Genomic DNA, 21,083 nt, shown 5'->3' on the forward strand with positions numbered 1-21,083 from the left:
TCATTTTCTATTTCTTTATGTACTTTTTCCTTTTTACAAAAAAACAATTAGTCTATATTTATTTCTTTTTGGTACCTACATTAAAAAATTCATTTGATTAACCGATTACTTTGACATAAATTAAATTTTACTCGAATCAACTAATTTTTATTTCAGTCATATAATTAAATACTAGTTCATATATTTGTTTCAAATACTAAAATTATTGGTTTAAATACCATTTAATAGATTTAAAACAACACGAACTTTTTCTTTTTGTTTATATCTTTATCTTCTTGAAATTATATACCTAGGGAAAAATTTTTTTAAATGGCGATGACTTATTTTTGGGGGTTATATATTTCTAAAATTTGTAGTCTTTGATTTCTATTTAATTGACGAATGATTTTTAGATTGTTTGTAATAATAAGGGTAAGAAAATTAATTATTAGTGTAGTAAACAAATGCAGTTTGTCAATAAACAAAGTTTAGATTGTTATTTATTTTTTTATGGTTTTTTTCACATTTTTTTATTCTCGCGCTTACACTATTTAATGTACTGCGCAAACTCAATACAGAAGCGCGATCTGGCAGCTCTGCCCACAATCTTATGTCTTTTCCAAGAATAGAGTTTTACGTCAGAGAAGTATTACAAACATTTTAAAAACAAAGTAACTACATATTGTTACTTTATTTCTATTGAAAGCATCTTATTTTTGCGTTTATTCAATAAAGTTCGTCTCGCTATTTACAGCATTGATTTGCACATTAATTTACATTATAATTTGGTTAAAAATGAGTTTTAGTATTTTTGACATTTTGTTAGTAGCCGAGGTCGCTACGTTGGCAACATTGACGATTGATCGTGAGTATGCTGCCTAGAATGTATCATTATATTTATTCTTAGTCCCTCTGGTTGAATGTAAACAGAATTTTTCTGAAATATGATGTGGCACAGGTTAATTTACGCGATGCGACTTTAGTCGAGTGAGTGTTAAATGTTACAATATTAATGAATCTATTGATTCTGAATAATGAAAAGTGATTAAAGAGTGTTTTTTAAGATCTAAGAGTGAAACGGGTTTTGTGCGCGGCTCTCTCTTTCTCTCTCTCTTTCTCTCTCTGTATTCAGTACAGTGTAGTGAAGACGGTCTTTTCCTAGAAGTGCAATGAGACACCTTTGGAAAATCAACGTATCCTTATCGAGAGTAAGTTCTTCTTTATTCTAATTATGTTTATGGGGTTTTTCAGAATTCCATTGAACGAAAATTTGTCTTGTCTAAAAAGGGAAATACAAATGCTAGCCATATTCAAGCGATTGAATTTTTTCCTGGTAGATGATCGGAGCATGTTTTTTCATTTGCCATGAGGCTCGTAGTATGGTGTACATGTTCCTCGTAAAACGCACACACGTGCAGAATACGTGAGAATGCATACAGCCCTATGCTTAAACGCAATAGAATGGTTGTGTCAGAGAGTATATTCGACTATTCAACATTGTATTAGATGATATCGTATATTCTGCAAGCGCGAGACACACGTACACGCGTGCATTTTTACGCATACTTTGGAGTAAGCAAAGAGAGAACAAGCTCGGGAGTTGAGATCGAGAAATAACTAATAAATCAAAATTCTTTAGCTTTTCTCGATCCATAACATTTTGTAGTTGGTAGGGTTGGTAGTGAACGGCTATTTTATCGGCAATTTTTTTTTCTTCACTTTCCTCATAATATCTACTTTAAAGCTTTCAATTCTTTGAAATTATTCTTAAGTACTTTGTTTGTTCTCCGACTTAAATATCCTTTTTTTGTCGATTAATCATTTTTCACATATACATATATTTATAAAGAAAAATGCTATTCCAAAAAATACGAAAATTCAATAATTTAATAAATTGTCTTCTAATTTGAATAATAAAGTATAAAAATAAAAGAGAAAATTACTAGTGAAAGAAATTTTCTTGTAAACTCCATTTTTCAAACGAAAGCTTTATTTTCATTGATTATTAACAAAAGGCAATCATTTCTTCGATTTTGTATAATAGGTTTGTTTCGCTTTTGCGTTAATGAATTAGTAAGTTGAGATCTTTTCTAAGATGCACGGATCAGCAATAAGACATTATTTTTCGATATTGAACATATATCACTTATTTCACTATTACTTGACTAAGAAACAAAGAAAGCATTTTGTTTTTCAATATATTTCTTGTAAATTAACAAAGCTGCATTCCGGAGTAAATACTAAGAAGTCATTTAATATTTATTCCAAGTAGCTTTAATTGATCACTAAACAGTTTTAAACTTTTACTTCCTGCTATCATATCTGATTTCTTACAAAATGACAAAATTCTAAAATCTGTCTAAAATTTTTAGTAAAACAGTGTTTACTTATGATTTTTATTTTAATTTCTCATATTGCTCGCATATTTATGATTTCTTGAATATTTCATATTATTATAACAAGAAGTGCAAAATAAAAGTGCGTAACTTTCGCACTTTTTTGATGTATCAGCATTCGATAAATTATTTATTATTTCGAAGAAAAAATATTTTTGACTCGGAATTTATGCGTAAATTTTTTAATTTTTAAATTAAAAAGTCTAAACTTAAACCTGTAGTTCTTTTATTCTATATTTTTGTGTTATTCATAAATTTTTAATGTCAATTAATATATATTTTAAACTTATTCTTTAATATTCAAATGATATTGTTTTAAATATAATTAATATCTCATTAAAATTGTATCAATTATCAATTAGAGGGAAAATTAAACTTTTGTTGCTCTTGTTTTTACCTTTCGCTATAATATTAAAAACCAAAATTTGATTATATTTACAAACGTCAAGATTTGCAAAAAATATAAACAAATAAATATACAAATGTCGAAATATGCATGAATTTTTTGCAAGTTCCTTTAAAATTTACGATACATGGTGATGATGGTTCGAGCGTGTTAGTGTATCTTCGTATTGATGTGTACGTGCGTGTGTGCGTTATGAATAATTCATCCAGTAATTTCTTATTCCACTGAAATATCTCTGATTTTGTTCTGTTTCTTTACTCTGTGTGTAGTGTACGGTGTGTATTTATGTTTTAACAACAGCCAGTCACAGCATTCAACTGAGTTCTATTTTCCTGTTGATTATATTTTTCTCTAAACATATACTACTTTTGTACAAGGAAATCCCTTTTTCATCTTTTTCTTATGTATTGAGTTTTATCATTTTTTATTGACAATATAGAAAATTGCATATTGTAAAATTTAATACTCAAGAATTATTTTTTTCAAATTTTCAATTTTATTCATTTTATTTATTTTATTTTATTCATTTTATTATTGCAATTGAATGAATTGAATGGACGAGATATTTTAAAGATTTGTGTGTATGGGAAAAAATGTAATTCAAAACTTAGGTATAGTGTGAATGTATCTTTTTAAAGGCCAGGGTTTTTTCTACAGATTGTCGAAGAGAGAAGGGTGGCAGGTTTAGAAAAAGAATTTCGTGGTATAAGGAAAAGGAGATATATGTTGTAGAGGGAGGCTGAATGGTTGTGGGTCATTCAGGCAAACAACCTGCAGCTCTGTTTGGTTTGGTTTGGTTTGGTTTGAGTTCGAGACGAAAAGATGAAACCATTCTCTGATTCATATATAATATTTTCCGTTACATATTAAAAGGAAAAAAAAAAGTCGAGATTTGTTAACATTTTCTCCGAAATGTAAATTATTTTAATTTTTATTTCTAATTGATTTCTATTTTTTTTATACCTACAATTTACGTATTTGTACATATATTCGATCTTGTGTATTTGACTTAAGGAATATTTCATAGTTTACCTGAAGCTTTGAGGCTTTTAAATTGCCTTTTTAAATCTGTCATCTTTTCATTACCATTATAACTAATTGATTCCGTTTCATCACCTAACAGTATAAATCCATTAGTCCCTTATTAAATATATGACGAGGATTTAAAAGTAATCTTGTAACAAAAAAATGTGTTTTTCGATATATAATTTTGTATGTGAGATTTGACTATATGAATTTTTTTCAACTCTGTTTCAGTGACGGGAAAAAGATAGCATTTGAAAATGCATCAACGAAAACCATCTCAAAAGATGCATAGACATTTTACGTACAGTTCAATATATACTTTAAATAATGATGATAAGAAGAAATCAGATTTTAGTAGCATGTCGGAATCTCATGTGAAATTGTGTAATAATAATAATGAATCGTCGATTAGATGTTGTGAAAGAAGTGGTGATACTACTCCATTTGAAAGACATTTCCCTAATGAAGAAAAGGAAGAAATCGATCTTCACACCTTTATGGTAAAAAGTTGTCAGGATATTCCAAGTGCTAATTATCAGTGTACATCGTATCGACAAAATGAATGTTTTATAAACGATGTTAAAAGAGTGCCTAGTGATACGAGCAATCTTACGGGACAATATCAAAAGTGGAAACACCGTTTAACTACTAGTGAACTTTTATCTCACACTCGACTTGTAGAAAAAAATGACATCACATTACAAAAGTCGACTTGCCGGCGTCCAAACTCTCTCGAAAGATTACACATGTGGAGGATTCTTTTGGCCATCTGTATTGCTATTCTTTGTACAACGTGTAGTGCAGATCCCAGTGAATGTGCTAAAGGCATTAACACTCCTGGCTGTAAGTTTATCTTATTTTATTTTTTGAGTCTGACGAAAAAAATATTCCCAAACTTTCTTTTTATTTACTGAATCAAAATCTTGTATCAGAAAAACAGACTAAAGAATTTTAAATACATAAATAGTTTTTAAATTTTAACTTGGAAAGTTGTCGAGTAATTTTCCTTTTATTTAATAATCAATAGAAATGAGAAATTAGAGTACTACCTTAGTGAAGCATCTGATAAAAAAAATAAAACAATTTATTTCCTAATACAAGTGACTTTAATGCTTGACCCAGTGAAAAAGAAACAAAAGAATTCAAGTCATCAAACTTATTTATATTTTGACTTTGTTTTAAAGGGACCTTTCCATCGGGAGATATTGTACTTGAGTATGGCAAGCCTTTAAGAATACAGTGTATTTTAAATCAAACAATGCTGGATGCCAATTATCCTGGAAAAAATGTATCTGACGTGGTTTTCTTTCGCAATAACAAAGAAATAGAACCAGAATATACGGCAGTTATCAATGAAACTATACTCGAGATGTACATCGAGAAACCACCTCCTTCGGATGACATGTATTATTGTAAATTAAGAATAACTGACGAGCATCAAAAAACAACTCATCTAGCTGTCTGCTTGAACAAAGTCGTTATAGGATGTAAGTATCTATTAAGATAAACAATTTTTTATTTTCAACAAAGCTTTTTTATTCCAATTTGCGGAATTTCAGTTGAAATGTTAGATTATTCTAAAACGAAGAGTAAAAAAATCAATGCTTTTATTATAGCATATAAATTCTCTCAAAATGATTAGGAAATAATGAATTAATTGAATTTTCTGAAACAACATCATTCATTCACTTTTATCATTCTTGCCTTTTGTGTGTCCTTCGGAACATTCATCCGTCTATTCATTCATTCAAATGCCAATAAATTTTATTCATTAGTTTTAATTTTCTTTGTAATAATCGATTTTAATTTTCAAAAATCTAGTTCAACCACAAAAACCATCGAATTTCAACTGCATATCTCACAATTGGGAAAATATGGTCTGTAAGTGGACTCCAATTCACAATTACATAACGACCAAGTACAGTATATTTTTCAAACTACCTGGACGTGCTGGAAGAGGAAAACTGTTTCCTTGTCCTCAAGAAGAGCGTTATAATAATCAAATCAATTCTTGCACCTGGGATATATCCACAAATCCACTTTACAGACAGACTTATGAATATTACCTTTTTATACTTACTGGCGAGAATGTACTGGGGAATTCAAGCACGACTTACAAAATCCATCATTTCGCTCAAGGTTAGTTCTATTTTGTTCTACCTATTTATATCCGTAAATCAAAATCCTAATTCAACAAATATTTAATAATTAATGAATTTTTAGTTATCCCAGCGAAACCGGCCAACTTCACACTGCTTAATAAAACATCTGAAAGCGTATTCTTATATTGGAGTGCGCCGTTCCCAGTGAACAATTTTCCAGGTGGATTGCATTATAGACTGACTTATCAAAATCAATGGGATAGCCAGAAGTCTTGGCAGGTAAACAATTCATGAATCCAAAAACAAATTTACAATTTGATTGAGTAAAAATAGCAACTAATAATTTTTTCAATATTTTCAGGTGATTAATTTCACTGATCAAATTCAATTAAAGCAAAAATACTACAATTTGACCGAATTGCAATACGCCAACTCGGTTTATGATGTTCGTGTCTATGCTAAAAGTTCACTGGCAGAAGACGATATGTGGAGTAATTTTAGTGATGTCACATTTAGAACCTTGCCAAAATGTAAGTTTAAATATTCATTAAATTATTTTTTAAAAATATTTTAAATTTAAATTAAATTTCGTTAATTAATGTAAATTTGTAAACATTATTTTAGTGCCGGAACTTCCGCCGAAAACTGACATTGGTAGTTTTGAATTAATGGAAAACAACGGATACAGAGATGTTTATCTATACTGGCAAACGATTCCACCTTATCTAGAAAATGGCGATAACTTTAGATATCAAGTATTGCGCGTGGATGCCGACGGTCGTAAAGTCTCCATTCAACCTAGTGAAACTACGAGAACTTATGCGAAATTCAAAAGAATCACAACTGGCAGTTACCGATTTGAAATTGTCACGACAAATATAGTGGGAGATAGTAGAAATTCGTCGAAAATTTTCGTACCAAGTCGCTCGGAATGTAAGTACTTTTGCGTAATACTACTTGAGAATCTAAATAATAATTTTACTAAACTTGTTATTATTCTTCAGTACCACGTGAGCCGGTAACTTTCACGAAAATTGCTTTCGATGGTGGAACATATGAATTGTCTTGGAAGTATCCGGAAGATGCAAAAAAGGATGTAATAAACTTTACAATATATTGGTGCGATAATGAACGGGATCGTCCATATCAGTGCACAGTGAGTTTCAATAAAAAAAAAAAAAAAAAAAAGAACTGTTATTTTCATAGAAACTTTTCAAAAATGTAATATATTTTCTTTTTTCAGGGATACCTCGATTGGGTACACGTTTCTAAAAATACATTTGTTTATAACATGACAGTTCCCGATCCCAAGAAAGTCTATCAGTTCGCAATTTCTGCAAATACGGAATATGCAAGTAGCGGAATGGTGTGGGCTTCATGCACTGTGATTCACAACAAAGTTGCGAGCAAAATGAAATCTGTTTGGATAAATAAAATCGGTTCGGATTACATCGAAGTTGGTTGGAAATTAGATTGCTCAGATCGTGTTGGAATTGTCGAAGGTTTCAATATTTATTATTGTCCTATTATCGCGCCCTATAATCGCAACTGTAAAGAGGCGAAATTAAATACAACCATAAAGGCGGATACAACCACTATTCATGGAGTAATTCTGGGACTTAAACCTTACACCACGTACAAAGTAACAATTGCTGTTTTAACGAAACATGGAGAAGGATTGCACAGCGATCCTTTGTATAATACAACTTTGGAAGCTGCTCCAAGTACACCTCCTCAGGATGTTCGAATAATTAACTATTCAAATACTACAGTTACAGTCACTTGGAAACCGCCGACAGCAATGAATGGAGTCTTGCGTTACTACGAAGTTTACTACAATTGTTCGAAAAAAGTTCTCAAGAAGAGGGTCGATGAGACAAATCATTCTGAACTCGAAGGTTTTAACGCTCATAGAAATCACAGTATTCAGGTTGAGCTTACGAATTTATATGCACATGAGGAATATACTATCGAGGTCGAGGCTTGTACAGTTGCATGCAGCGCGAAATCTAACTTGGTTTCGAAAAAGACTAAAATTGGTACGCCAGGAGCAATAATGATCCCCATTGTTAGGTTTGTTAATTCGAGCCAGGTTTTCGTCAAGTGGAGTAAACCGGATATTGCAGCTGGAAAGTTGGACTATTATCAAATTTATTCTAATGATGGAGATATACAAAACAGCTCACATACAGGTAAATAATTTACTTCATTATCTCTCATCTTAACAGTAGCAGAAGAGAGTTAAATAATCAAATTTTTCTCTTTTTCAGAAATTCATCTTCCTATTGCTGAATGTAAACCTGGAGGGCAAGAAAAAATGTACCAGTTTCGCGTTAGAGCTGTTAATATTGCTGATAATAGAAAACATTTAACTGGTCCGTGGTCAAATACCGGGGAGGGTAATTGTTACAGTAGTGGTGAGTTCATTGTTCATAATTTCTTTCTTTACTCTGCTTTAATAATTAATTAATTGACAAAAAATTTTTTCAGGTCCTCCCTTAGCTGTCTGGATCATAATTTGGGTAATTGGCATTCTGAGCTCTTTTGCCCTTTTACTTTGTCTCTTCTACACATCCAAGAGGTTTGTTTGCTTTTCTTACTTATAATTCCTTTAAAAATTTGTACACATCAAAATTAGAATAATTTCAATTTTTCGAGAAATTTAATGGAAATTGTATTAAAAAAAATTGAAATTCTGCCAAGAGTTTTATTAAAATTTTTGAAAGTAATTGAATTTCTACTGAGAATTAATATTACTTTTGAAAATTAATTGAATTCTTGAGACGAATTTTATTAAAATTTCTTTTTAAATAATTGAATTCTTTTGTGAAATTTTATTGAAATAATATAGACATTGAAAATAATTGAATTTTGACAAAATTTATTAAAATTATTTTGAAGGAAATTGAATTGTTACAAAGAATTTCATTAAATTTTTTGAAAATTATTGAAATCTTTGAAGAAATTTAATTAAAAATGTATGATTAAAAATAATACTTAAATTGTAATAAATAAATTGCAGGAAAAGTTTTTAAAATATTTTGAATTTTTTTGATAAAGTTTAATAAAATTTTTAGGAATAATACATTTTTCGAGGAATTCCATTAAAATTGTATTAAAAGTAATTGAAAGTCTGCGATGAGTTTTATTATGACTTATTATGAAAATAGTTGAATCCCTATAAAAAAATGTTATCATTTATGATAATAATTGAGTAATAATTTGTAAATAATTGAATTCCTGTGAAATTTTTATTATTTATGAAAATAATTGAATGATTGCGAAGAAATTTATAAAAAATTTGTAAATACTTGAATTCTTTTGGGAATTTTTGTAAAAGCATTAGTAGATATTAAAAATCATTGAATTGAGAAAAGTTTTTGAAAATAATTAAAATTTTGCCAAGAATTTTTTTAAAAATTTTGAAAATAATTGAATTTCTGTAATTATTTATAATTGCTTCAAAATTCAATTTGTTTTAGTGTTTTTAACTAAAATTCTTCTATAAATCCATTATTTTTAATAAAACTAGTTAAATTTATATTAAAAAATGTAACTAATTTCAAGATTTTTTTTTACTGAAAATGGACTTTTATTATCTTTTTTAGAACGTGGCTGAAATGCAGGTACATGAGGGATGTGGACGTGAAACTTCCACATGGAATTGAGCCAAATATGGTACGTTTCAAAATTATTGATGATTTCTTACATATTTCATACTAAAGATTCTTTGTTGTTCGTACTAAAGATATTTTCTTTTTTTTTGTATAGAAACTGTTGCAAAAGTTTGCTGAACAGCATACGAGACAATCGTCTGCTGATTCGAGTGGATGCTCCAGTGGTCAAGAATCAGTAACCTCGTCTCTAACGTCCGACTCGCACGTTTCGAGCGACAGCGGCGCAGACGTTGATCCAATTGCTGTCTCGCCAAACAAATTACTTGAAATTCCCACTTCTTGGAATCCTACAAGTCTAAGACAACGAAATGTTGGAAACGCACGTCCTGGTGGATTCGTAGACTCTGCCCGTTGGGACTCTTACGTGAAAGTTACCAAATCCGGAGATTCAAGTCTAACAGACACACAGTCGATAGCGCGATCGACGCCGAATTTGAGCGACAGCACAAGTTCAACAACCTCACAACACACTTGGTCTTCTACTGGTTACATGAGTATGCCATCCTCTGAGGAAATTTCCAACAACCCGAGTCCTGTTCCGCACAAGGATGTCAAAAATCTAGGTTACAGTGTCGTGGGAATGAAACCCGAACATCTTCAAGGCGAGGATAATAAGACCCAAGTGATTTCCACGATAGAGGTGAAACCAATAAACCCCTATGTAAGTTTAGCTTCTCTGGAGCAAAAACCGAAAGGTATAAACACAATGGATCCGCTGCTAGAGCTCGAGGACATTGCTTTCCCAGAAATAGAAGAGTCGACGAATATTGAGTCTTTCTCGGACAAAATGTCCAAACCTTACGTTCAAAGTGGTTTCACAGAAGTGAGTGAGAAGCCAAAGGCACCATCTTTCACTCCCACATTGCTCGCAAATATCAAGTCAAGTGTTTCTTCCACCACGAATTCACCCACGGCAGTGCACTTCACCGACATTTCCTCAAAGCCTTACGTCACAGTTGCCTCAATTTCAGACTTGCGAAATTCACCCAAGGTTGCCGAAACATCCAAACCTTACGTTTCACTAGACTCGCCATCGAATTCCGTCTTTCAAATGCTGCAACACCAACAGCAGCAACAGCAGCAACAGCAGCAGCAGCAGCAAAAAGTGAATTCCGATTTAAGAACTTGTATACCACAGATTGAAATAAACGATTTTGAAGTTGAAGGAAGTGAAGAGGGGAACTCTTCAAATCTCACTCTCTGTTGGGAGCCGAAATCCTCCGACAAGGAACAGAAAGCTGAGGAAAAACCAAAATCCCTCGGATACGTGACAATATCGGAAAGCCCTAAAATCGAGCAGCCCACATTGCAGAGTCAGCGATTCAGCAAGCCACAAAGTATCACTCAGTCTGAAGAACAATATAGTAAAGTGACATTAGCACCCAGCACAATGCAATAAAAAGAACTTTGATCTCTCGAAGGGTTTCGAGACAATCGAATGTTGTTGCAGAGATGTTCTCTCCAGTGGGATGTTTTTTTACAAAACAACGATTTGGTGAGTGTGCACGACTGATCATAGTAAAACATTTTTTTTGTACCCCATTCAGAATTCGGTTTAATTCTATCTTGAAACCGAAAAATTAAGTAGACTTCTCAATCACATTGGAACTGAGTTTATGCTTGACCGAGCACGCTGTACTCTTATTATTAGTGTTTTTTCCCTCCTATGGAAATATGTACAAATCACTCTTCTGTATCATAAACCAAGATATTGTAGCCATATGAAGAATAATGTAAAATTGTAAGTATATTGGATGGCACATTTCGCCAGGGCAAAGGAATTAACTATAGTAGCCAATTTTTAAATATTTTTTTAATGCAAACAAAAAAAAACTATTTTTCTAATTTTTTGCACGTCTTTTTAAAAGTGTATTGCTTTTATATTTTAAAATGTATCTAAAAAAATAATTTTATTTTCTCGATACATTGAAGTGGATAAAATGTTTAGAAAATGCGTTCTCGATGCATTTCAAAAACATTTTTATTCATTTGGAAATATGAAGGCAGTATGTTTTTAAAAAACATTTTACTATATTTCGATCGACATTCGAGTATAAATTTACAATCCAACCGAAGAAATTATTTCTTTTATATTTCACATATATTTCAAATATATGAATTAAAAGAAAAGAGTTCGTCAAATTATGTACTCTAAAATCGCAAGTTGCATTGTAAATTCAGCCGAATAATCAAACAGCAAGAATCAAGTTATAAACATGAAACGTAAACTTTAATGACTTTTGTTTCTATCTATGTATTATAAAAAAAAAACAAATACATTAAAGAACAAATTTCACGTTTATTTCTCCATTCTGTTCAGATTTGATTTCAAATTCCTCGAAATAAATGACGAAATATGTAAAAGCACAATAGAGAGAGAAAAAAATGATAAAAGAAAATAAGTAGAAACATTTTTTTTGTGCAACAGGAAAAAAAATTGAATAGAAAATCGAACAATTAATTTCTGAATGAATCGAATAATGATTATATTTTTATATTCTGCATAATCTCGAGAATAGATTATTAGTTAGAAATTAGAAAAAAGGGACTATTCTCATTTTTGATTGCGTTCTCAATTATTAACAATCTATTCTCGAGGGACAATTAATTGGATTTTAGTAAATTATGAGCAATATTATTAATTCTTTTAATAGATAAATGTAAAGAAAAAGAAACGTACGTAAATTATCAATATTTCGAAATATGCACATGAATTTAATAGTTTCATGAAATTTTAAAAAGGAAAAAAAGACTCGTTCTGAAAAAAAAGATGCAGAATGGATAACTTAGATAATATATCGTTCAGATTTCTATTCCTGTCGCAGTGCCATTTGATTATTTTTATACAAATGATTCTATGCGCTCAATTGCTAAACAACAAGCTCTTGAACTAAATAAAACACACAGCGGAATATACAAACAATTATTCCGTTGTTATTGTTGTTGTTGTAATGAGATTATTAATTCGCACAGGTTTATTTAATTTTTATAACTTCGTTGTGTTGTATGGTTGTCAGAATTAGTTTTTTGAAAATTAAAATATAAAAGTTAATGAGCTAACGAGCGTTGGACCGAAAAAAAGATGGATGGAAATTGTTAAATTATGGTGAAAATATGTATTTAAGAAAGTTTTAATTTTAATCGTACAAATAACAAAGTAAATAGTCGAAAAAGTTTTCTCGTGAAAATGTAGCTTTTTTCAATAATTAATGGCGAAAACAAAAATATATATGAATGCATAATATCTTAAAGCTAGTCATTGAAAAGTTTAATAAATCCAGCTATTTTTTTCCATATATCACACTATAAAAATGCTTCAATATTCGACTTATATTTTTGCTTTCACCATTTACATAATTAAGAAAAGTTTGTCGACTAATATGACTGACTTAAATATTTTTTATTAATATGGAGGTATCCGTTATTCAATGTTCATACAAATGTTTAGTGTAGAAATTTTTAATAGAGTTAAAATATCAGGAATAATGTATCTTTTTAAAAAAGTTTTTATACAACCGAAACTGATTTTTCAGTTTCAATTCAAAAAATTGATTTCTTTTAAATATTTCTTTATATTTATGCGTTGAAATATACATTTTTTCAAATTTTTATAAATCGTTATCTTTTTAGAATTTGTAAACTATCACGAATAGTTTATATACTGCCAGTGATAATGCTATTAATTAGTAAATGTTTAGAAACAAATTTCACACTGTAAAAAATCAAAAAAATTACTCATAGAAATGTGGCACATTTTACAGACAAGGGGAAAAGTGCCTTAATGTGACAACATAACCTTATTTAATGCGCGTCACGTCACTTTTCCCCTTTGTTAAATGTGTCACATTTAATGTGTGTAATATTTTTTTTACTATTTTTTACAGTGCAGTAAAAATTTTTAATATTTTGTAAAGAAATAATTTATTTTTCTTTACAATTTTCATTTTTTCTACAGTAAATAATTGTAAAATTGTACATTGATTTAAAAACGGAAAAATATTTTATAATCAATTTAATAATTTTTGTATTATACAAAAAAAATAGGAGATAGTTTTAAAATTTTGTTTTGACTCAATTTTTTCGCATATTCGTCCAATGTTATAAATTTACAATCTTAAAGACTTTAATCGGCAAAATGAGCTTATAATTTTTATAGTGCTAATATAAATAAATGGTTCTGGAAAGAGGACTTTGGTGAAAGATGAATAAGAACAAATATTTAATAAGAATAAGTTATTACATAAAATTTATTAAGACTTTATGTACTGACAAATGAAAGATGAAAAAGAAGAAGAGAATAATTAAATTCTAAGTGATTTATATAGTAGATTGAATTTGACTTCGGTAGCTTATGCAATTTTTTAATTATATATTTTGTATCCTCTTTTTCACCGTATAATTTTTCAAAATGAAGCATGCTCATTTAAATAATGTATATACAAACGATTTTCCAAGCAAAACTTTTCAGACTATCTATATAAATAAATTTTGTCTATTTTTAAGATTTTATATATTTTCTCCATTGTAAATAGACCTAACTATTATCTATTATGTTATAATAAATGAAGAAAAAAAAGTACTTGAATGCACATGAAATATTAGCTTAAGACTAATTTTAAGCGAAAATTTGATTTAAACCTCGACTATTAAATAAGATAGCCAATGATTTATGTACGTTCATGAAATGAGGTATTTCAATAAATGAAGTACAGTTTTTATAGAAATAGTTACATATCGAGTATCGACTATATTCGCTTTAAGCTTTTACATTCATATTTTTATGTAATCAAACAAATTTTTGTATAATTTAGTGGAATAGGTATAATAGAGTTTTAAGACGCCTAAACATTTTTTAGTTTTCTCGCCATTCGCAAGGAGTTCAAATGAAATTTTATTGTGATAGGAACACGCATTGTTGGAGTATATTTATAATTATACTGTTGTGTTGCGGCAATATTAGTGCAATGGCTGAAAAGTAAGAGGGAATCGAGGAAATTGTAAAGACTGTGATTGTCAATGAGTATCTCTTCAGAAATGTGACTTTTTGTCTAACTGAATTGTACCATATTAAAAGTTTTATGAATAATTATCAATAGAAATGAACAATTGAATTGAATTGAAACGAATGTGAGGCGAAGCAGTTTATTTAAACAAAAAAAAAAAAGAAAAAAAAGAAACTAGAAATGAATATTTTGAACTCCTTGTGTTTAGATGCACGTTAAATAAAGACTAGTTATTCTTCCAAGTTTTTGTCCCTTTTACAAATTTTGAGGAAAGAAAATTATGCTCCATTCATTTATATAATTACATAATATATCGCTGTTTTGTTTTGAATATAACATTATAATGCTAATGAAAGCTATTAATAATCGAGATCTTGTACAGGTAAAATATATTTTTACTACTTTCTTGTTTGGTTTTATTATTTATTTCAGTATTCTTATATTATTTTTATTTGATTCACTGACCGTTGAGGTGTGCCATGAATCCTTGCCATTTTTATGACAATTTATTTTCAATACTCATACTCGTCTCACTTCTCATTTCTCATCTATAATAAAAAAACATTCTATTTTTTCCTTAAACATATATTGACTAGTAAACAATGGCCTTACTTTAATTTAAGATGGTGATTATTATACTGAAATATATAATATTTGTATATCAATTTTGTGTCAATTCTTTGCCATTTTTCCAAACATTTTAATCACTTTTTTTTTAAATTTCAATAGGTTATTTAGTATAATAAAGGGAAAGAAATTTACAAAAAATAATTCTGTAATAAATTTATTAATTCTTATAAATGGTAACATTTGTACTTATTCTAAATTAATACTAAGATAATATAGCTTAAAACAAAAATGATAATTATAAACAAATATTTAATGGATAATTTACACTGTGATAAATCATTTTGAAAAAGGGGTTTTTAATTATTTTGAAATACGCTCTCAAAACATTAATATAAACTTACCTCCTGCGACTTAGTTGATATTTTATGATGGCAGACGATTCGAATGATTTGCTCTCCCAAGTTTTTCCACCCAAACGGTATACCAGAAATTAATGAAAACGAAAAACAACAATTAATACAAGAAAAATAAAAAATATTACATCATAATTTTATATGCAATTTTAAAAGAGGAAGTAATTATCTTTTTTATGAAATTTTGAAAACAAAAATTTAAAAACAAAAAAAAAAAATGATAGAATTCGATTAAAAGTGAAAATCTTATTACATGAAAGTAATGAAAATTTTCAGATTTTGAAATATATTGTATAAAGAAACTTTTGAGTCGAAGAGTACATTTTTTTATGATTCTCACTTTTAAAAAAGAATTTTACAAACACAAAAGATAAAAAAAAAACTGAATGAAATTGTATTTAAAACTTTTATAAAATATTAAAAATAAATACAATTATTCTATTGTCATAACGAGTTAACTTTTTTAAGCGAGGTAAGTTGAATTTTTTTTTAAAAGTCATACCTATTGGTAATCTTAATTTGAATAACATTTTAAGTTCACGTATTTGACAATGACATCACAGTTCAGTAGTTTCAAAAAATATTACTTTACCCCCCTCTTCAACGTGTTCATGAACTGTCCTTGATTGTTGATTGAATTATTGTTAATCTTTTTATTAAATTTTTCTTTTTCCACTAAACTGACTTTGCGATGTCCCTCACTTCATACATGACTTAAATTAATAAATTGAATGAAAAATAAAAGTAATACACTTGGTGAAAATTGATCCTAAATTACTTCATGCATATAAAGTGTACATTTTCAACTATCATCGATTCATATAATCTCGTACGTCGAAAAACAGAATCTAAGAATCCTACCTTGACTGGTCTATAACTAGCAATCTAGTTTGATGATGAGGATATAGAGTCCCTCCGATCTGCTACCTGCCTGTTATAAGTTTCTTCTGGCAAAACGCTCTAATTCTTTTCATCGCTAAATAATATCAACTAATTTAATAAAACTAACTAAAACTTTCTATAATTTCAGCTATTGATAAATTTTTTATTAAATTAAAGAAAATTTTGTTACTACAAGTGTTGAAGGGTAATTAAATTTTAAAATAATGCCTTCGACACGTGTTTTAAATATTAAATCTAGAGAAATTAAAGAAAAAAATGTAAACACTAAATAAATAAATGTATATACTTATTTACTTTTTTTTTTAATAACTCACAAACTAAAAATTACAAACTTGACCTATAAATTATCATCATTTTTTAAAAGATTCAGTTCTTTTAAGTCATACAATAATTAATATCTCGTTTTTCTATTATAGAAAAACTTTATTTGACTTGAATAAAAATATAAAGAAAAATTCTTTTTCTACCAACCTATAATATTTGGCTCCTGTTATCTCCATCTACATAATTATTTATTTATTAAATAATGAATCTTCGAATTGAAAAATATCGTTGAAAAGGTTGTGGTCTGTTTTATTATCTAACTGTAGTATTACAACTTAAAAGTAAATTGATTAACCTAGACGAACTACAAAATAGTCTGCCTATACATTTGATATCAGTTTTATTTTTCCTGGCATATCTTTTTTTCATATTCTTTAGTCTACATAAGAGTCATTCATTATTTTCATATATTCAAAAGCTTGATTCTTATATGGACCGGGTCGTCAAAAAATTACTTTTTATTCCTAACACTAAAACTCATAGAGGTTTTTCTAAAATTGTTAAATGGCATAAATTTGAAAAACTAGTGTTTTTAAAGGCCAATTAGGATTAAGGCGCACGACAGTAAGACTTTTGTAAATAAATATTAAGAAAAATAAAACAAGAGCGGAACATCTGCTTAAAGAGTCAATTGAGTGAAGCCAGATGCCAATAGTGAAAAAATGCCAATAGTGTGATTATATTCGGTCAGAATATAGATTTTCTATTATTGTAGCACGACATTCCTATCGATTACTGCCTTTCATGTCTCTATTAAATAATATAAATACACGTGACACAAGAGGGTGCGAGTATTGTCTATAAAACTGTGGTACAACTCTTTCTTTTTTCACAATAATATTGGGACGAACATGTAACTGATGCAGTAGGTGCTAGGTACCAAATGTTATAGAGAAATAAGCCTCCCTCACAGCAATCTAACAGATGACGCTTCTCTGTCCTGAATCCTGATTGTCCTGCCTGGTCTTGTCTCTAGCCTTTTAGCCCTGCCTGCTCCAAACTAAACAGTACAGAAGTACTGATGACTAGAAGACAAGTAGGGGTCACCTGAGGTTCAAAAGTCACAAATTGTTAGTGAAGTTACTTAACGATGCCCAATTACTGTAAAAAGCTCTAAGTCCAAGTGTTACATTCTCCTTTCAAAACTACCTGAATAATCGTTAATATCCTCTTAACTTATGTAGATGCACCGTCCAGGGTTGGACATAAATCATGGATTCCATTTTTTAAATTACATACTTTTTTTTATTGTATTCTATTTAAATCTAGCTTTTTATCCCAGAAATTCACGACTATTTCCTAAAACTCCATTATATTCAGTAATAATAATAATAATAATTAATCAATATTTACAAAATTTGGAACTAAGCTGCTTTTTTAAGACAGTTCATCAAAGCCTAGTGATTCTATTCACGTCAATTATCTACCATGATTTAAATCGTCTCAACCCTGTTTAGATCTAAAATTGCTCTACATTTCACTTCAACGCAAATATTAAAAGTAATATTTATCTGGATATTCAAATTTTACCTTCTTTGTTTATAATGTAGTTAATTTTTCATTTTTAGGAATAAATAAATTTTTTTATCAAATTGATTGGAAAAAGCTTTGAAAAACAAGTAATTCAAAAATTAACCATTGTGAAAGTAAAGCTTTTTTTAGGGTTTCTATAATTTAGTCAACGGAAAATTTCCAATAATAATTTACGTAATTCAAATTCTGTTTTTGAAATTGAAATGAAATGGGGTTAAATGAATGAAAAAAGTATTCTCACCGATTGAAGAAAAACCAGGACTTTTTAGTATCTTCTTCCACCTCCGCCACCACCACCTCCTCCCATGTTTCCTCCTGCATTATTTCCGTATCCACCTTGGTTACCACCATAACCACCTCCGCCGCCGCCACCACCACCACCTCCACCACCGCCGCCGCTGTTTCCACCCATTTGACCTGTTACATAGAAATTAAATTAAGTAAAGAAAAGTAAAAAACAGTGATCATTAAAATATTCAACTATGAGATATAAATACCGTATGGTGCTGATCGTCCACCACTATTGTAATTGTTTCTCAAAGGTCCACCTCCGTAACCTTGTTGGTAGCCTCCTCCAAAGTTGTCATTGCTCCAGTTTCCACCACTGTTGTAACCTCCTTGGCCTCCTTGACCTCCCCAATTACCACCTTGATTTTGATTTTCCCACGGTCCATTACCACCTCCCCAGCCTCCTTGGTTTCCGCCGCCGCCGTATCCTCCCTGATTACCTCCATTATTCCAGTCGTTGCCACCACCACCACCTCCTCCGCCGCCACCTCCACGTCCTCCCCAGCTTCCGCCTCCTTGATTTCCACCTCTCGGTCCTCCTCTTCCACCTTGACCACCACGTCCACCACCACCACCTCCTCCACTAGTTGCCGAAGCCATCTCAGCTTTACTCAAAGCCTTCTTCACATCAACGTGTTTTCCACGGATTTGATGGCTTCGCTGAAGGCAAATTTTATCAACAGGATCATAGTCATCGAATTCGACAAATCCAAATCCTCGTTTCTTGCCAGATTCCTTATCCGTTACAATACTAACGGAATTAATTTGACCATAAGTTTGGAAATATGATCTGAGATCCTCCTCCTCGTGATCGTCCTTCAAACCACCGACAAACAATTTTTTGACAGTAGCTCCTGCTTCTGGTCTTGTAATTTCCTGCCGGGGAACGGCCCTCTTGGGTTCGACGACTCTACCATCGACGCGGTGTGGTCTCGCATTCTGCGCGTCATCAACCATATGAGCTCTGGAATAGGTGATGAATCCAAATCCCCTTGATCGTTTTGTCTTGGGATCCTTCATCACAACAACGTCCACAATATCTCCCCATTGTTCGAAATGCTTCTTTAGGGAGTCGTCAGTCGTTCTGTAGTCAAGTCCACCGATGAATAGTTTCCTCACGTGCTCTGGCTCATTTTTATTTCCATCCTAGAAAATAATTTACAGAATTTAATTCAGTGAAAGCAAAATATGTAACAAATAAATTAAAATACACAATTCGTTTTACGCAAATCTTTATCATTGAAATTCTAAAAAAAGACAAAAATAATAAATACTCATTGAAAACGAAAAATAGTGAGTATCGAAATTCGTATTTCATGTACTTTTGTTAAGGGTAAAAACATAAGAATTACGATTTGAAATTTAAAGCTTGGTGGATATTTTAGTGGCATTAAACAAAAAATTATTTCTTAAAAATTTTATATTTTACATAAACTATGCAAAATTAGGCCAAAATTACAATAATAAGGGAATTTATCCTTTTTTCAAAATTGAAACTATTGTGCAATATTTCCAGAAAGAATAATGAAAACAAATTTTATCTTTACCGGTTGAATGAAATGAATATGGCGAAGCGTGGGTACGCCGCCATCATAAAAAAATAAAATAAAAACTGTCAAGAACTCGAAGGGAATTGCTATCTCATATCAATTGATACATTTCGAAAAAATCCATCAAACAAAAATGTAAATTGTAATTAAAATCACCTAAAAAAGCCAATTATATAAGAATCATCATATTATAGTTAAATAATTCAACTTTGTTAACTAACATCGTCAGATTAATTGATAAAACTCGAAAGGAAATAGAAATTTATAAATTATCGAATACAGGCATTTATAGGGAGACAATATATAATTAAAAAAGTTATTTGCAAATTATCTAGAAAATAAAAACTTTCGTTCCAGATAATCCGGCATTATTATAAATTATTTAATGCAATTTCTTTATGCAACAAATTAAGAAAAAAATTTCTACTTACATCATGATCCATCTTCACCATTTTGTCCGATTTTCTGGAATTGGACGTCTTGTTTGTATTTCAAGACAAATTTCCAAAAAATCTTCCACTCTCTGTTGTTTGATTTGTAAAATAACTGGAATAATGCGAAGCGTTTGATGTCTTGTACGCACTCGTACACGTCAACGTCAACTTTAGAATCGATCAACTCCCTCGAGTCACTCGTGTGAACCCTTCTTCCGGAAACGAACCAGATCATTTTCACACATGCGCAGTTTTAAATGTTAGAAAATTATCAAATTTTTAATATTCTTTTCCAAATATCGAATTTTGGAATTTTTTATAATTACGAAAAGTCCTATTTTTGACATTTAGAATTTTTCTTTACATTTAATCAACTAAAAGCAATTATAATTTTACCAATTATAATTTACCAAAAAACTTGACGTATATATATAGATACATAGAAAATAAGCACTCTCTTGAGCTTTTGAGTTTAGATT

The 21,083-nt window shown here is 30.0% G+C and overlaps 2 protein-coding genes and 1 long non-coding RNA gene across 3 annotated transcripts; 1 reads left to right on the top strand and 2 right to left on the bottom strand.

Annotated features, from left to right (window-relative positions):
• The first annotated feature begins 851 nt into the window (after positions 1 to 851).
• Positions 852 to 14,994, top strand: LOC122500182 (cytokine receptor). Its single transcript, XM_043608971.1, has 13 exons — positions 852 to 1,187; positions 4,039 to 4,650; positions 4,992 to 5,294; positions 5,629 to 5,946; positions 6,031 to 6,188; positions 6,271 to 6,439; positions 6,534 to 6,842; positions 6,914 to 7,065; positions 7,153 to 8,101; positions 8,180 to 8,326; positions 8,400 to 8,490; positions 9,518 to 9,587; positions 9,681 to 14,994. Exons 2-13 carry the CDS (start codon positions 4,065 to 4,067, stop codon positions 10,983 to 10,985), a joined length of 4,557 nt encoding a protein of 1,518 aa, XP_043464906.1. The 5' UTR covers positions 852 to 1,187; positions 4,039 to 4,064; the 3' UTR covers positions 10,986 to 14,994.
• LOC122500183 lies at positions 11,234 to 16,683 on the bottom strand. Its single transcript, XR_006301444.1, has 2 exons — positions 15,561 to 16,683; positions 11,234 to 15,227 (listed from the first exon to the last, which is right to left on the bottom strand). It is a non-coding gene; the product is annotated as an uncharacterized LOC122500183 (long non-coding RNA).
• A 339-nt stretch (positions 16,684 to 17,022) lies between these two features.
• On the bottom strand, positions 17,023 to 20,807 carry LOC122500184 (heterogeneous nuclear ribonucleoprotein A1, A2/B1 homolog). The gene is made up of 4 exons (XM_043608974.1): positions 20,602 to 20,807; positions 18,830 to 19,766; positions 18,574 to 18,749; positions 17,023 to 17,846 (listed from the first exon to the last, which is right to left on the bottom strand). The coding sequence occupies exons 1-3, from the start codon at positions 20,620 to 20,622 to the stop codon at positions 18,598 to 18,600; spliced, it is 1,110 nt and encodes a 369-aa protein (XP_043464909.1). The 5' UTR covers positions 20,623 to 20,807; the 3' UTR covers positions 17,023 to 17,846; positions 18,574 to 18,597.
• Positions 20,808 to 21,083: the final 276 nt, after the last annotated feature.

The sequence above is a fragment of the Leptopilina heterotoma genome, unplaced genomic scaffold, assembly GCF_015476425.1.
Source record: "Leptopilina heterotoma isolate Lh14 unplaced genomic scaffold, ASM1547642v1 Lhet_182, whole genome shotgun sequence".
In the NCBI taxonomy this organism is placed as follows: domain Eukaryota; kingdom Metazoa; phylum Arthropoda; class Insecta; order Hymenoptera; family Figitidae; genus Leptopilina; species Leptopilina heterotoma.

What these genes read in the sequence shown, in the direction of transcription:
- LOC122500184 (XM_043608974.1), bottom strand. Translation starts at nt 20,622, where the DNA reads ATGGTGAAGATGGATCATGAT. An exon ending in TGGTGAAGATGGATCATGAT is followed by an intron (nt 19,767 to 20,601) that starts GTAAGTAGAAAT and finishes ATTATTTTCTAG; the next exon opens with GATGGAAATAAAAATGAGCC. An exon ending in TGGACGATCAGCACCATACG is followed by an intron (nt 18,750 to 18,829) that starts GTATTTATATCT and finishes TCTATGTAACAG; the next exon opens with GTCAAATGGGTGGAAACAGC.
- LOC122500182 (XM_043608971.1), top strand. Translation starts at nt 4,065, where the DNA reads ATGCATCAACGAAAACCATCTCAAAAGATGCATAGACATTTTACGTAC. An exon ending in ATAGCCAGAAGTCTTGGCAG is followed by an intron (nt 6,189 to 6,270) that starts GTAAACAATTCA and finishes CAATATTTTCAG; the next exon opens with GTGATTAATTTCACTGATCA. An exon ending in CGTACCAAGTCGCTCGGAAT is followed by an intron (nt 6,843 to 6,913) that starts GTAAGTACTTTT and finishes ATTATTCTTCAG; the next exon opens with TACCACGTGAGCCGGTAACT.